Source organism: Etheostoma spectabile, chromosome 11 (genome assembly GCF_008692095.1).
Source record: "Etheostoma spectabile isolate EspeVRDwgs_2016 chromosome 11, UIUC_Espe_1.0, whole genome shotgun sequence".
In the NCBI taxonomy this organism is placed as follows: Eukaryota; Metazoa; Chordata; class Actinopteri; order Perciformes; family Percidae; genus Etheostoma; species Etheostoma spectabile.
Genome location: NC_045743.1, coordinates 7,203,571 through 7,220,333, shown reverse-complemented (window position 1 = coordinate 7,220,333; position 16,763 = coordinate 7,203,571). Strand labels below are relative to the sequence as shown.

The 16,763-nt window shown below is 40.1% G+C and overlaps 1 protein-coding gene across 5 annotated transcripts in view; it reads left to right on the top strand.

Annotated features, from left to right (window-relative positions):
• The first annotated feature begins 480 nt into the window (after positions 1-480).
• Positions 481-16,763, top strand: part of frmpd4 (FERM and PDZ domain containing 4) — a 32,658-nt gene continuing 16,375 nt past the window's right edge. For 2 of the 5 annotated variants that reach the window (XM_032529611.1, XM_032529609.1), the window contains exons 1-2: positions 481-741; positions 14,758-14,874. In XM_032529611.1, the coding sequence (XP_032385502.1) occupies positions 698-741; positions 14,758-14,874 (161 nt within the window). In that variant the 5' untranslated portion in view covers positions 481-697. Of the gene's footprint in view, positions 742-4,870; positions 5,394-14,757; positions 14,875-15,090; positions 15,303-16,763 lie in introns of those variants that run through there. The other 3 variants (XM_032529612.1, XM_032529610.1, XM_032529614.1) reach the window with 2 other exon arrangements.

Here is a 16,763-nt window from a genome sequence, read left to right as displayed (position 1 = left end):
GTTTATGTGGTATTTAGGTTTGGCTCTGTTAAGGATGACAGTTGGCAGGCAGATAGTGATAGAGTTTGGATTATAGTTGAAGCTTAATTTTAAGCTCACATGGATGATAAAACACATGGCATTTCCAAATGCATCGTACATGGATCAGATTAATATTTCAGATACTTCAATTTCGTTGTGTGTTGAAATGTTGTAAATAATACCATTGAGATAAAACTCTGAAGTTTGTTTCAGCTGTTGGAAACATTCAATTAGTTTTAAACCCTCTTGCTATGACCAGGATATATTAAATAGAAAAACACCAAAGGTGAATTTCACCCAAAACAGAAAATGTTTCCCCAAGAGCCTTGCTCATTGAGGCAGCCTTAACCAGCACATCAACCCATTGGAGTCCAGCTGTTCAGTATTGATCCCACTGTGTTTTCTGACGCACTGGCCCGGAATGTGATGTTATTTCATTACTGAGAGGCGACAAGCTCGGTCTCCTCCCCCAGGGCATCGGCACCTCACTTGGACAGGGGCACTGTATGTAATCGTGACTGAATGGCTTAGTCAGACAAGCTCAGTTGCCTATTGTAAGTCCAAATCCAACAGGAAGAAAGTTTACAGACAGGAGGAAGATTGGAAACATACATTAGTGAAAGAGGCTTGAAGGCCCTGGACCGCAAAACCAGAAACTGCAGACAGGTCATCAGCAATGGACCCAGAGGACAATGAACTCGGCGTCTTCACTGTCATTCAGTGAGTAGTGTGCTGGGGATTGGTGTTCTAGGCTTACTTTATAATTTAGTCAGAGCTGATTACTCACAACTGTCATGGTGCTAGGATCAGAGTACTGATGGTAGTTGTCGCACAAAAAATCTTGATTGTTAGGACCATATATGCATTAGCAGGTAACAGCAACAGTTTAACTTTTCACCTCAGCCTAACAACAGTCATTTTGAAGAGAATTAATGAGTGACTCAATTAATGCTTTTGGAAAACAGAGAATTGATTTTGCATTTTCCGTTGTGATGCGGATTGCTGACTGCTGGTCGTGGGTTACCCAACTTATTCTTTGACACTGCATCGCAGTAATGATGTATTGTGTGTTTTCCACAGGGATTGGCGAGCTTTTTCTTTGAGATTCACAGCCTTTCAAAATAATTGGTGTTTACAGCTTTCACAAGAACTCTTCCTTTTATATCTTCGTACCTGACGGTAGCTTGCTGAAACGGGCAAGGCCTTTTTCACAGCATTTTGACATGTCATAGTAATAAATGCACAGCGGTAATTAATAACTGTTAGATGTGTCAGTTCAATGATCCTGTTATTGTGCGTGCTCACACATTGGCTTGGCCTACTTAAATGGAACAGGGCAATCAATAAATGCATTGGTAACACAGGTCCTTATTCTGCTGTAACAAGTCAAAATGTTTGTTGTTAAGAAGGCCTATGTGGATGTATTTTGATGGCACAAAATGCCAAGTTTGGATTTAGTTAGATATATATTAGTTAGACATGTAGAAAGTTAGGACCCCAGTAGTTCAACCCCAACCGGCCCATCAGACACCGCCTACCAAGAGCCTGGGTCTGTCCGAGGTTTCTTCCTAAAAGGGAGTTTATCCTCGACACTGTCGCACTGTTGCTTGCTCTGGAGGGAACTACTAGAACTGTCCTTGTAAATTATGTGGTCTAGTGTGGTCTAGACCTACTCTATCTGTAAAGTGTCTTGAGATAACTCTTGTTATAAATTGATACTATAGATACAATTGAATTCAATGGAATTGAATAGTAGTCAGGCTATAATTAGTCTATATCCTTGACGTGCCGCAGGAAATTTCACTGGATGCATGTATTTTTGCGACTGTACTTTTCCTTTCGCTTTCTTTGTGTTGGAATTTTAAACTCCAGAGGATTTACGAGGACTATGGTTGACTGCTCCTCATATCTCTGCAGGGTAAATTGAGACAGCTTACTAGACTATCTGTCGAATCTGAGTTTTTTCTCGCACAACTATTTTACAGCGGCTTCATGCAGAGCTTAGCACCGCCCATGACGATTGTGATTGGTTTAAAGAAATGACAATAAACCAGAGCACGTTTGTCTTCCATCCCGAATTGCTATCTGGACTAGCCAGACCCTCACCCACTTCGCGGCGTGTGGATGGTCTTGCCCAGCAAGTCTAGGCCAGAATAGACTGGCTAATGTCTATGTTGTAGCCGGCTTCCTGCCCAGTGCATGCTGGGAGAGGCTTGAGCCCACAGCGACCCTGAACAGGAATAAGCTGGTGGGAGAAGATGAACGGATGGATGAATGTACCAAACATGGCCTCCCAATGAAGCACATGAAAATGTTTGATAACTTGCATGTTAACCAGGCACATAGCATCTCTATATGTTGAGCATCTTGGCAGTATCCCCATCATGTTTTTTTTACTCCACACAGAATAGGCTACAACCTCCCAATCATACTTTGAACTTTATCAGCAGGTTTAGTGAAACTGGCAAACCAAATCCATAATCTTTTTTAAAGTATAGCGTAAATCAGCCAGGTAACACTTCACTTCTTATCCCAATTAGTCACACCACTAAATATTCATGGAAAAACAGCAGTTTCAACAGTTCTTTAAACTCCCCGACTAAAGGCTGTTTAATTCAGTGAATAAATCAGCCGCGGCTACTGGCATAATTAGTGTCGCACTAACAGGTTGGGAAAGTTGAGGTAACAAGGTGGCTTATAGGCAGATGCAGGCTGACAAACACACAAACAGACAAAACACAGGGGATGACAGAGATAATTTTGGTTTCTGAGGGCAGTTTGCTGTTGTGACGGCTGACCCATTTGGTTTGAGGTCCAAGGGCCATTAATGCTAAGTTGAGATCAGAGGGCAGTAAAAGCTAAAATGTCACTTTACTGTACTGCACACTGAAGTCTATAATGTTGCTCAATCTACAGTATAACACTAAACATGAAACAGAAGCTCAGAGTCCCATTATGTGGACATTTATAGATACAATCTAGTGTTCTGATGATTTACATTATTGCGCATGTATGCCCTTGCTAGTCATCATGGTTAGCAATTTGTTCAAAGTGGTCATGCTCTGCTAATTTAACCTTTAAAGGTAAGCAATGTGATTCAAAGGCAGGACTCACACTGCTGGATTTTAACTGGCCAAGTGTGCTAGAATGACTGAAATCAGCTGTTTTAAAAGGGACTCAGAGAGAGAGAGGAGAGTAACGGATCAGCAGGGCAGCTGGGTTTTATCGGTCAAAGCTTCAGCCATAGTCTCCTTAGATCACGCTCCTGTCTGACCCTAATATCCTCTGCCACTCATGTTGGCCTCTGGGCCGCAAGCCCAAATGGACAAACATAACTGTCCAGAAATACACTGAGTCTCTCAATCCTCCCGCCACAGGACACCGCGGTTGCGTTTGAAGCAAATTGTCGGACATGTTCCTTCTTGCTCATCAGTGTATTCTTGAAGTCTTGTGTGTACTCCACACAAAAAAAGCCTTCCAGAGGAACTTCATCAGCTAAACTGTTGTGTTTCAGAATGTGATTAACATAATAATTCACTCCACTTTCTTTTTTTTAAACAATTGGATCAGAAATCCCTTCCCAGGTTCAAAGAGTTTAAGTAAAATCTGTCAGAGACAATTGCAAGCTTCACCTTTTTACCTATCTAGTTTCTTCTTTTATGTGGCAGCAAACAAATCTGAGCCTGAGTGGAAGTGACAACATTCTTTATTGCATGCATCACTCTAAGCAAAGGCACATTGACTCACCCTGCAGAGCCTTACAAGTTGTGGCATTTTAATATAGGAAGGATGTGTGGAAGCAGTAACAGACGTATCAAACCTTCCGTGATTCAGAGACGAGGCTAATTGGCCCTTGGTAGTTTATTCAACAGAGGTGCCTCATCTGTGGTGTTTGATGTGTTATGAAGAGTGATTCTCCCTCTTTGGGATACTAGTGATTCTTCATCTGGTGATGGGGCTGAAATTGGGAGTTACCCTCTGCCAAATTATGTGTGGTTTAACATTTTCTGGGCTCTCCCGTTCATATATCAGTTTAATGGCATTTTGAAAGTACCCTGACATGAAATAGAAAGCCCCAAACACATTGAAATTGCTCTACATCTTAAACTAGACTGATAAATATATAGAAATGTATGGATTTCACAAAACAATATGACAGAGGAAATGAGATGCTTGAAGCATCTATTAACATGCTGACTGTGAATCACAGCAGCCCTCATCTTCTCCCCTTTGGACCCTGATTAATCCCATAAATCGCATTATCTACAATGGTATTCCTTTCTGCATATGGGAATCCAACAATCCTGATATTCTTTTAAAACCTTGTCAACAGCTCTGTGTTTATGTTAGAAGGATGGCTAAAATGTTTTGAGGCCTTCCCTAAATTTCCTTCTGGATTAATAAAGTATTTCTATCTAGCAATTGATCTATCTATCTATCTATCTATCTATCTATCTATCTATCTATCTATCTATCTATCTATCTATCTATCTATCTATCATGAATGGCTACATTGAGTGGAATGCTGAACTGTTTTGAAAGGGTCAAAAGAAATGTGGTGTACAGTGTGGGTATCCTAATGGGCAGCTGTGAGGCAGAGACCTCAGCTGGACAGGGGGACACATTAAGTCCTCATGTCTCTCCAGCTGCTCTCACTGCTCCTCTGTTGCTTTTGAACTCACATTATGAGCGCATCAGGAACATGTGTCTCTGTCATGTCATCTCTCTCTCATCCTTTTCCTGCTTTTTGGAAACAAACCACATGGTTGAGGATTGATGAGACTAGCCTTTGGGGAATTCTTGGAAGCTGGCCCTTGCTACCACACATACACACACACACACACACACACACTCGACATCCTCTCACATATCTCATTCCTCTCTCTTCCCCTCTTATCTCCCACCACCATCGCCACCACTGTCCCTCCCTCCCTCTCACCGCTCCTGGTTCTGGCTCTCTCTGCCTCTCTCTGCCTCTCTCCAAAGCTGTTGTTACTGTGCGGCTCCCGCACATCATTCCACCACGATGGAAATTAAATGGAGGTGGCTTAACGCAGCTAACAGAGGCATGCTTTGAAGGATGTAACCGGGTGAAGCTGCTCTGCCAGATCCTTTTCCATGGGCTGTGGATTTGCGCTGCAGAGGCGAGGACACAGCAATCACTCAGCCATGCAGAAGCCCAGACAACAGGACTAATCTCTCCACCTGACTTGTGGAAGCTCCACTTTTTTCTGAATTATTTATTCCTTGCTGCCAAAGAAAGTGTGGGAAAATGGAGCCGGAGTGAAGTAGATGGCAAATTTGTAGTTTTGACTGCAGTCTGCAGCACACATGGATGTGTTCAGCTTTGTGAAGATGCCAAAGATGTCAGGGTGAGTCTGATGGATGATGTTTGTATTTGCCTGTCTATGTATGTGGCTGTTTTTTCTCTAGTAGGTGGTGTTTTGTATGTTCATACAGGCACAATTTAGAGAGTGACACAGGAATGGGGAACGGGCTGATTAAAAATGCTGAGTTATTGATTGCTCAAGAGAGCAAGTTGTGCAGTCATGCATGATGTGAACTGAATGAGCAAGTGAGGTAGACGGGAGTGGAGAAGGATGCAGAAGCTGATGCGGTTTGAGCGTCTAAGTTCCTACATTTCTTTTACCGCAGACAGTGGTCATGGTGTGATGTTTTCTGTGGTGTCATGAAACCATGTATGTTCTGAAACACAACAAAGATAAACTGCATTTGTTTCAGGTTTCAACCACTTCAGTTAAGGGGCCATGGGTAATGACTGGCAATTCACAGTATAGAGGTGTTAGTCATTTTGGTAATATAATGTAAATATATATTCTGTGCAATTGAGTGTGATCTGTCTTTGGTCATTAGAGTCGTTAAATATCAGCAGCCATTTAATATAAGTGGTGAAGTTTGTTTTGGCCAGAACAGGAGGAGGGACAGTTGTAGATGACGTAGAGAAGTTGAAAGCTTGATGTTTTACATTAAAAACAATCAAATAGCAAAAAAACATACTACAATATAGTTTACAATCTTATTTTCTTTATTTGACAAATTTTAATGTAAGAAAGAACTAAGAACTAGAATTTATTTTTATTTTTTTCAGAGATGTCAAGTATGTTGTATGTGAAGTACACGTAACAGAGTACTTGATTCATTGCCAGGGCAGACACCTCACCTTACGCACTCATGGGTCTGCTAAATTGAGTTGATCTGCCCCAGTGGGCAGTAATCCTCCTTGGGGATTTGGCTCCATCAGTAACACTACAGACCAGTGGTGGTGGGAACAGCAGATCATAAATGGGAATGGTTCAAACAGTTACTGTATGTGTCACAAGAATGCACACTGAGTGCATGTCATTTCACTTATGAGTCATCAACAGACCGCACTGGCATTTGTTGCATTCGTTTTTTTGAAGAGACTAAAAGACAAATGACAGCAATTTACTACAGCATTGAGGCATAATATTGAATCTCAGTAATTAGTTCTTTTGTGTTCTATGCAAATCACATCTTCCTTTTTTAACATTCCTGCAGGAAAGTAGGCAAGTATCAGGGATTTTCCATCAGATGATAGGACTGTTGTATTCCAGTGAGTATCCCTCTACAGCAGCATTTATGATGCGGCTCCCTGTGGACCACCAACATCCCGGCATCCTGTCACTGTTAATAATGCCACACAAAGCTATCCCTGATTATGAGTTACCACTGCTACACTGGCGTTTTTTGTTTTGTTTTTTCCCTCTCAGCTGCCAGCAAGAATTTAAGTCAGCGGGATGCTGTTTTGCTAAGGCTACAGAGAAACCCACTGTATGTATTTAGAGATGTACAAGAAAGGGAACATTTTCTCTCATTGTCTCTTCCTTCTGCTCGCAACGCCTCCAGACGTGTCTGCTTTCAGAAACAAAAGCATGCTCTTGCTTTTCTTTTCCTCGTTTTTTGTTGTGTTAAAATCTAGCAAACATTTTCACGTTTGATATTCCTTTGTTGAAAGATGAATAACTCTCACCCATTTGACCAAAGTTGTTAAAGCTGCTCTATTTTGATCTGTCCATGCAGAACTTTGGCTTTTAGGGGAATTTAGGTATTTTTCAACCTAGACCCAATGTTTTTATGTTTTTGTGTCTGAGTGACTACCGTTGATGTACGTCATACTGCAAGTGCTGTTTTTGCCACTGGCAGGCTCAGACTGTTATAAGTATCTGACAACAAACACATAGCCATTATCCTGCCATGTTTTTAGTCAAATTCAACTCAGTAACTTTAGTTAATAACGTTTCCTCTGCTCTGTCTGCAGCTTCATGCTCTTTAAACAGCAATTTTCTTTTAAAAAATCTGCTTCGGTGTAGGATTGTTCTCCTCTTTGGCTGGCAGTAGTCATCCCAGTTAAAATGGTCACTGCAATTCAAGGATCCATTTGTACAACTAGTCACAACTTCAGCCTGTTTGTATCCAACAAAGTTAAGATTAGTCTATGACAGCTGTGCAAAGTGTTGCACAGAATTTGGTTGGCACAATTAAAAAATATTTTAGATCAGATTAAGCTACTCTTCTGTACTCCAACTCCAACGACTGCATGGCGTTGGCGGGATTTTCCCTAATGTGGATAATATGGAAGAACATTTACAGCTTATTTAATTGAACTGCATGACTTCATTCCTGGCTGTGTTCCTATAAAAAATCTATCATGCCCTCCATTGTTTGACATGTTTTGACTGCAAACCTTTTGCCCAGGAAATCACTTGTCTGGACATACATTGATTAGCCTAAATGTTCATCAGAGTACACAAAGACCAAAAGATCTGTTCTTAGCTGGGAAAAGTAGATCAGAAATGGCGCACTGTCAGAAATGGGAGCCAGCTGGCTGGTGCTTGAGGTCTCAGGCAACCATTTATTTAGTTCTGTCCTTTAGAGCTTTTAGCATAAAAGCAGCAAGTAACACAATGATGTGAATGAGTGTACAAGTCTAGCTCGTTGCCCACAGGGTAAGTTCATTACTATATTTGGTTGATATTTTACATAGAGCACTGTTGAGCCCTGGGGAAAATGCAGAGTGATAATGAAAACATGTAGACTTCGTCTTAGACTCAGACAGACTTTATTGTCATTCAACTGCACATTCACAATATACAGTTAAGCGAGATTTCATTGCAGGGGTACGAATAAAGAAAAGAAATAGAAGACAAGTAAAAAGAGAAACAGTATAAATATAAGTACGTGCAATATAAAGTATGTGCAATATAACAATATTATTATAATATATATTGTATATTATATGTATATATATGTATACATATATACTGTCTTTATACATAAATATACAGTATATATATATTATACTGTGTCAATAGATTGAAGAATGTGGTCTCATGAGAATAAATGTAATTTCTGCAAGTGAATATGTTGCAGCAGGCAATACTGTATGTAGGTTTTTGAGAAGTAGCTGATAGTAAGATGAAGGTGATTTTCTATCTAACTAGATTCAGGGGGACTATGAGGTTACTCACTGTAAATTAGCAAGAGTACAATCGTGGGTGGCCTGTTTCCCAGTTGCTGTTTTATTCCCACCCAGAAGAGATTAACTAACCAGAAATCTTTTTATATAGAGGCACCAGAGAGCTGCTGAGGATAGAGCAGTTGCCCATGGCAACACTATTGCTGCTTCCAAAGAAAAACACAAAAATAAAATAATAAGTTAAAATAATAGAGAAAATAGGCTCTGAAATTCTCAAGTGAGTCTTAACACTAATTCTAGTCAACCAGGCTCTGATTTGGTTGTGTAAGTGGATTCTTGGAAAACAAAGCATTTCCTTCTCTGATGTCAAATAAACACAATGAAAAGTGGACAAATTGAAATTGAGCAATATTGTTTAACAACTTTTTGAATTTTATAAAAGCTAAACATGTGTTAGCAGTGCACAATCTAAATAGCAGATTAGATCATGTTTGACTGTGCTGCTATATTGATCAAAGAATTAGAGCCAAGGCGGTGGCTGGAGAAGTCAAGCAGAGGGCAGATGTTTTCTGAAACAAAAACCAGTGCGTATGTGCTCTCAACAGGATGGCGGCGGTCTCAAAAGGAGTAGAGGAATAATATCTCTAATCAGAGAGGTTCTTCTCTGTCTGAGCCACTTCTTTGCTCCACTGCCCAGACTCCTCCCATGAGACAGTCATCTCATCTGCTGTCTCTCCACCACTGGGTAAAAAAGCCCTCAAGATGTGCATATCATTCTTAAAAATGTTTTTTGTCATTTTTCCTATTAGCAGGTTTTTATAAATTCAATTTGGCGATGAAGTCACATCGGGGAGAGTAGCCTCAGCCTGGTACAGATTTTATATCTATATATTGGTGTTCTATATCAGCATAAATGTCTCTGTTTAACGCAAGAGCACAGAGAGAGCAGCATCACAGCCTCCTAGCCCGTGTATCTGAAGTCAAACTTGAAACACTTCAATCCCTGTCACCCAAGGAGACTGAAAAATAGTTTTTTTTGGCACTTTTTGAAGAGTTTGGTGTGTGTTCAGTGATTGGTAATAACAAGATTGTCTTCCCCCAAAAAACTCTATGACTCATCTTTACATTTAAGTTGCTCCTCCCTCTAGTGGCCTCCAGTAATTAATACAATAGCAATGTAGGGAACAAGATGATGGCCAGAGTAAGAAAGTGCAAGGAACCTATTGTTTTTTTTATTTTAAGGATTATTATTATCATGGACCAACTCTCTCATTTTTAAGGGGTTTAGCATGCACAAAAACTCACAAAAACTTGCAGACATGTCAGACCTATGAAAAATGACAAATTTCTGTACTGATTGGTGTCGGGCATTGCCAGGGGGGCTCCAAAGCGCCCCCTAACGTGCACCCTGAACACAACAAAAGTAATAATTTATAATACTAACTTTTGAAGGGAACGTGCGTACCATCTGAAACTCTATCAAGCAATTTCTAAAAACAAATCACAAAAATTTTAAATTTACAATATGGCAAATTAATGCAAATTTCTCATTTTATAAAGACTTGTTTGAGGACTTTGGGATCCACGAAAACTCTCAAAATCTTGCAGCCATGTACAGAATATTAAACTCTTTCATCTGAATTCACATTTAGGCATGGGAGTGATATGGTTGCTCTATAGCGCCCCCTTCATTGGTTTTAGCACTTGGGCACATTTTTGACGGCCTCAATATATACAAAAAATCACAAAAATTGGCGCCCACATGAACACCTGGGAGCTTTGCGAGTCTGTTCAGCGATTTGGCCTATACCTGTAAGGGGGCTCCATGGTGCCCCCTAATGCGTGGGAAGTCCTTAACTTGGTCATAGTTACTCCAATCTTCACCAGATTTGACACGCATATTGTTCTAATCATTGTGGACATATTTCCCATTTACTTTCACTAGCTCCGCCCAACAGGAAGGCGGCCATTTTAAAGGCTGTAAAACCACCATTGGGTAAAAAAGCCCTCAAGATATGTATATAATTTTTTAAAAAGTCTCTGATTAGTGTTAAAGGCCAGTTTTTTGTCATTTTTCCTATTAGCAGGATTTTTAAATTCAATTTGGCAATGAAGTCACATTGGGGAGAGTAGCCTCAGCCTGGTACTAGAACTATGGCGACTGACTTGGATGAGAAAGCGGTGGAAAGGCCAGCATCCGTGTAATTTCGAACGAGCAGCAACGCAGTAGTGCCAGCGCAGCAGTGCATACAATAATGACTCTTATTTTTTTACTGTCAGTGAATGAAGTGCAAGGGCACCAACGTTTTCCTAGCACGAAGTGCAAGGAACCTATTGTTTTTTTTATTGTCAGTGAATAGCACCGAGTAAAAGTCAACGTTTAGTGACAGTGATCATGTCGTTAGTTCAGATTAGTACTGGTAAACATATCTAGATCTAGGAATAAAAGGCATCTTGCTCTCTTTTATTTGACAAAAACGTAGAGTTTCAAAATACGGAAGCTTTTTAAGGGAAGAGCAGGTTGGTTCACACGCAGACAGAAGCACACACACAGATAGCTGCAGCAAAATCAATCTTTGGCTTTGCAATGTCTGACTGGCGCACAAATGTACTGCTGCAAAGATTGGCGTCTGCCAGTATGCCCAACCTGCAAGGAGGTGAGGGCCCGTTCATCGGTGCTTGCAGCTTTATTTCTTTATTTTTTTACATTATGGAACAACACAACTACACGACGTTCTGCGTCACGTGCGTAACCGGATGTTAAGTAACAGCACAGATGATTTAAGCCCAACCACTATCTTTTTTTCTAAACTTAACCAAGTAGTTTTGTAGCTTAAACATAACCAAACTGAGACTGAATGTCTGTGTTGTGTGAGTGTATTTAGTGTGTTTGTGTGTGTGTGTGGGTGTGTGCGTGCATGTGGGTGTGGGTGTGGGTGTATTTATGCAGCTGGTGTGCTGAAAGTTGTTCAAACAAAAGTAAATAGCTTGTTAATACCTTTGTTCCTATTCATTGACCTATTCATCATTGACACAAACTCTCCTTAGAGGAAATGACATCCTGAATAGGTCACGAAAATGTACACTTAATTTTCAATATGCGTAATCGCAGGCCTATGGCACCAGAGGGTGGTTTCATATAGCCAACCCTCATGGAGATTGTCGATGTAAATTATTCAAACTAACTTGAGTGTCTGTGCTGGAATGTGCTCTTCTTAGCTGTGGCTTGTCTATAATGCATAGTTAGTCACTACATTAACAGGGTTTCAGTCTCCTTAACACAACAGAGTGCTTCTTGGCAAATAGCTTTTATTCAGAGAGATGAAAGTGCAAGTGAACTACTGTGATAAAGCAAGGATCACATTGTTCATGCAAATTTTATGAAGGACTGAAAAGTGATCTTTTCCCCATCTTGCAGACAGTACTATTAAATTCATATCTTCCTAATGATAGTTACTGATAAAGTTGGATGACAGACTCTTCTGCCGCTGTTCATCTTCACAAATGTATCAAGATAAATGCACAAAATGAAGTCTCTGAATACAAGTGTGTTGTAGTCTTCCAATATAGATCTTACAACCTTGATGTTAGTTGCTGTGGTAACAGAGGTTTAGACTTTCATGTAGTTGCAATGTATTTTCAGTCATTTTTCCTTTTCCCTTTGTTGTTAGTAACTGTTAAAGGTCCCATGGTATGAAAATTTCCCCTTATGAAGTTTTTTAACATGAATATGAGTTCCCCAGCCTGCCCATGGTCCCCCATTGGCTAGAAATGGCAATAGGTGTAAACCGAGCCTTGGCTATCCTGCTCTGCCTTTGAGAAAATGAAAGCTCCCCTTCCTCTGCTTTACCCGCCCAGAGAATTTGGCCCACCCATGAGAGAGACTTCATGGTTTTCAAATGAGCAAAGTGGCAGGTTGGTCAGCCACACCCCCAACCTCCACTTCCCCCCCCCCCTCCTTCCTCAAAAATAAAATCAAAAATGGGACATTTTAAAGGGAAAGCTATGGGGGACTGGCTCTAGGGCTGTTTAAATTTTACAACAAGGCTGAAATTTTTGGGAAAAAAAGACTTTAGAATTTTTTTTTAAGGGGCCACTAAGGTTTTAAAAAGTCCAAAGCCAAAAACGGGGCCTTTAAAGTAATGTTTTATTTCACTAAATGTAAAGTAAGCCAAAATTAAAAAGAAAAAATTTGGCATTTTGTTTTTTAGTGCAATTTGTCAAAGGAAAGTAATTTGCTTCCAACTATTTTTTTTTGTCACCCTTGACCTTGGTTAATGATTGAATTGTGCAGCATGGCTTGCCCACTTGGCGCTCAATTACTTAGTCCGATGTGACTGTGCAGGCATCATTTATTGATGCAAGCTGAGGTAGATCAGTTTCACTGTCCACCAGAGGGTGAGCCTTTTCAGCCTCTCTCTAAGCTCTGAGTACTGCGACTCAACGGCACAATGCACCTCCCTCCTGCAGACTAAAGAAATCAAAGATCACTGTATCTATGACTCTGCCATTAATACAGACACGTTACTGTGACTGAGGGATAGAAAAATGCATTTTGTGGAAATTTTCAGCTTAAAAACATGTTCTCAAGGCACAACGTCTGAAACTGTAAGTACAACATGCTTCATTATATTGTAGACCTTTGGAGAAATGTTATTGCCACAGGTGTAACCCTGCAGAATTACTCTCACTATAGAATAAGATTCACAATGCTACAACTCTTTGACCTTTTATACATTACATCTGTTGACTAAAATTGTATAAATCTGCAACACCAAACCGCTTTAGCCTTATCCAAGAGACTGAAATGGAGGCTACAAGTTGGATTCATCAATGAGGTGAATATGGCTCCAAGTTTCAGACAGTATGCAGTTGTGTCCACACACATAATTTGAGCTGCAGGAAAGGTTTTATCAACAAACACCACAGAGGCCTGCTCTCAGCTAATGTACTGTAGATCAAAAAAATCCATATCCATGTGGAAACACTAAAAACCCCCAAACACACCACTGTATTGGGAAAAAAATAAAGATTGCTTCCTGTGTTTAGAGCCCAAATTCATATGTAGTGCTCAAAAGAAAAACACAATTTTCAGCTATATGTTCTTTTATGAATTAGTTATGTTAATACATTCAGTAGCAGTGGAAGTGACAATAGAATACACTTATTAGGTAAAATTATTGTGTGCCTAACTCTTGCACTGAATGGCTTCAGAACATTTGGAACCTTTCTCTCAGCTTATACATTGTGTTAATGTTTTTTTTTTTTTTATTCATACCGAATGCAATGGACATGTGTGCCCATGCACACAGTCGTGTGCATGGGCACACCCTAACCAACGCACACTCTCATGCAGATCGCAGCACCCTGCACATCATTTATTATCACTGGTACAGTAAGTGGGAAAACATTTTAGAGGGAAAGAAAGAGGAGCTTTGAATAATGAATGTGAAGAGCCCTGTTACACGGCAGACAAGCCTTTGAAGTGACATAACTTACTGCCACTGCTTTCATAGCATCACCAGTGTGCAGACACAAAGATAGAGATAAAGAGAAGACAAGGAGGGGGGTTGCAGACAAAAAGACACATTAAAACATTTTAAATTATTACAGTTCTTCTGCATACCTTCCCTCTGCCAACTTGTAGCACAAGGAAAAGGCTTTGAACCAGTGTGGTTTTTTGGTATAATCAGAAAAATCGTATTTAATCTCGGTTTTGATGGGCGTGGTCTTTCAAACAATAGTCTGCAATTAACTGTTTCGCGAATGATAGTTATAACTGATTCTATTCTCTGATAAACTGTATCTAATTGTTTTGGCATTGAGCAAATCAAATAACCACTTTTATAAGACAACAAATCCTCTGGGCTTCTTTCATAAAGAATGTGCTGACATCTAGAAATAAAACCAATTTCATGCCTCTTAAAGCACAAGAGTGAGGCATGACAACTCTGCCTGTGTGACTAGCTTACGTAATTAATTTGATTTGTATTCGCTGAGTGAACTGTGGCTATGAAAAATTGTTTATCACGCTTGAATCAGTTCTCTTATCTCTTGGGTTGAATTGCTTCATATCAGGCCACGACTCATTATGATTTAAATATCTCTATGAAAACTATTACAATTATTTTGAAATTATTTTGGAGTTAGATTAACTGATTTAGCATATAACCTCCAAGCTTGGTACTACAGGTGTTATGCAAGTAGGTTGTGATAAAAAACACCACATTATGATCTATGGTCTATGTTTAATTTATCATTCCTTTCTTCCTTTGCAGCCACAGGACCAAATCCTTAGGCCGGCCGCCCCCTTCAGGGACCTGGAGTGCTTCACAGGGACCCCCCAATGGATGGGACATGGGCAGCAATAGAGAGGGGCGTGACTGCTACATCAAGTGAGTGCCCTGTGTTTAAAGAAACAGAATGGGAGCTTTCTCTGTCCCAGATGTTTCAGACGCTTTGCCAACCTGTGATTATTCCGGCCACATCACTGCCTCCACACTGTCTCCATCTGTGAGTTCAGAATACTGATTCTCTGTTCCCTCCACTGCTGCGCACACTCTGCCACTGCCTACTCTCTCTCTCTCTCTCTCTCTCTCTCTCTCTCTCTCTCTCTCTTGCACACCAACAACATGCCACATGCAGTCTCCCAAATTCAGGAGAAGTCTTTTCAGTTTGTGTATGCCGCCACTGAGGGAAAAAAATCATCTGTGCAGGGATTAGTTTTTGTCTGAGAGTCTGCATGTTCCCTAGAGGATGCTGGGTTGTTGTGTCATCAGCGTGATTGATCCTTCATAAGATCTTTGGATATCTGTACTGGCAGGTAAAAAGAAACTCTGCACTGGATCTTTATGTGTTTGTGTGCACATGTTCTAATGTAACAAGTGAGTGACTTGCTTGTGCTGTTGATTTGGCTGTGCTTTCCTTTCCTATATTTCCCAAGATGTGTAATATGCATTCATACTAGATCTAAAAATAAATGCTGCATTCATGAACCCCTGTGCATACTAGATTCTGACTGTGTTTGCTCTTTTCATTAATTTACAAAATTGTCAGTTCTCCTTTTACATTTATTATAACGCAACAACATGAACAGTAGCTTATTTTAAGTCATAGATGCATCTATATAATGTGAAACATCGGTGTATCTGCATGGTAAGCGGAATAGGAGGTGAGCACTTGTCACACATGGGTTATAGCACGAGAAGTGTGATGTCAGAGGAGTTATATAAGGAGCAAGAAGCAGGGAAAGTGCTGGATGCAGAGAGTGTGTCTGGATAAGGCAGATCATGGAGGCTGTTCTGGCTCCAGCTATATCTTTGTAAATTTAAAGAAGACTCATGAATAATGAAATGTCTGTTTCTTTAGCTGTCCGTTGTCATCTGTTTGTCTGGGGGCTGATACTTAATTGTTGTATATCTCAGTGGAACACATGTCTAATCTACGTGACATGACAGCACATGAATAAAGCAGTAGCTATTTAATATTTACAATGAAACACATGGGAGTTAACATAAATGTAATTTAGTTTGGAGATTGCTGGGCTTTTGTCTGGAGGATTGTTCAGCAGAGTAGATAAAGACACTTCTTTTTAAAGACTGATCATAAGAATCGCAATTTTTTTTCACAGTACACAAAGCTGTCAAAGTAAAATGAACAGTAGTCAGAACTTAAACTGACTTTATTAAGCCCATCATTGGGATGTTTAGAAAATTCACAGCAGCCAGTCCCCTAAAAGGAGGAGTGACACAGCAAAACATATGCTAATAAAATCTGGCTGAGATTGCTTAATAGAAAAAAAGGTTGTGTGGGCAGGAAAAATATAACAGAGTTGTGGGCCATGTCAAAGCGGCCTTTCAGAAAAAGAGTAACAGGATATTGCTTTTGGTATTGAGCTTACTCCAGTTCGTCCAAAGTATGCTTTAAGAAAGCAAGTATAAAAATAGTCTTCGTACAGTAAGGCCAGGATTGCATGCTACTCATTTTTATTTATTGTGTAAACTGTATCGGCCACAGTTTGGTTTTGGATTGCTGTCTAAAGTGTTGTGAAGCTACACTAGCAGCTAATGAGTATGATTAGAGACAATTAGATGCCTGGCTGTCTGCAAAATGGGAATCCAGCCATGTTTAGCAGGTGGCCGTGCAGGGGAGGACATTGTACTCTTCCTGAATGTACAGGTCCATATGGTTTAGATGTGTGCACAATCTGTTGAGTTTGTCATTTGAGAGATACATCTTAAATATAAATTTAAACTAAATGCATCTTCAAGAGACCTTCACAAAT